This window comes from Buceros rhinoceros, unplaced genomic scaffold (genome assembly GCF_000710305.1).
Source record: "Buceros rhinoceros silvestris isolate BGI_N320 unplaced genomic scaffold, ASM71030v1 scaffold39362, whole genome shotgun sequence".
NCBI classification, from domain to species: domain Eukaryota; kingdom Metazoa; phylum Chordata; class Aves; order Bucerotiformes; family Bucerotidae; genus Buceros; species Buceros rhinoceros.
This window is the reverse complement of record NW_010400158.1, coordinates 6,462-7,075: the sequence shown is the minus strand read 5'-3', so window position 1 is coordinate 7,075 and position 614 is coordinate 6,462. Positions and strand designations below refer to the sequence as shown.

The window sequence follows — 614 nt, the reverse complement described above, 5'->3', positions numbered from 1 at the left end:
CCTGGTCCCACTGCTGGCTCCTCTCCAGCCATTGACACCAACCCTCCCAGGGCCTTTCCCCCGAGGCAGTTTCCAGCCACGCTGCCCCAGCCTGGAGCATTGCCTGGGGCTGGTGCGACCCAAGGGCAGGACCTGGCGCTTGACCTTGTTGAACCTCAGCCATTGGCCTTGGCCCATCAATCACGCAAGGCTCCAAGATTCTCCCTGCTGTGCTGTCACGGACATGTCCCCAAGGTTTCCTGATGGACAAGAATCCAGAAAGACACAAATCCTGCTCGGTGGCAGGACCTTCCTCAGAAGACGCAGCAACCATTCTGTCCCAGGGGGCTTGCAGGAGTTTTGGCCGTCAGTGGTGACAGCAGGGAGGGACAGGATGCTGTAGCATCACAGCAAAGAGAACGTGGCCGGTTTGGACACGGCCACGCGGCAACAGCACCGTACAAAGATAGTAACTGAGGAGTAATGCCTTTGTAACCGAGACAACAGCATCACCCACAGCCGCCAGGCCTTTCAGAGAGAGAGTTTCAATTCCAACTGGAGCTTCTGCCCCACACCCCGTCTGTCCCAACACCCCCCTCGCTACGTCCACGGCAGGAAGTTGCAGTGCAGGATCA

General features: G+C 58.5%; 1 protein-coding gene across 1 annotated transcript in view; it reads right to left on the bottom strand.

Annotated features, from left to right (window-relative positions):
• Positions 1-579: 579 nt before the first annotated feature.
• PIGV (phosphatidylinositol glycan anchor biosynthesis, class V) overlaps positions 580-614 on the bottom strand; it is a 4,307-nt gene continuing 4,272 nt past the window's right edge. Inside the window, exon 5 of the mRNA XM_010131757.1 lies at positions 580-614. This exon is cut by the window's right edge and continues 5 nt beyond it. Coding sequence (XP_010130059.1) covers positions 580-614 — 35 coding nt within the window.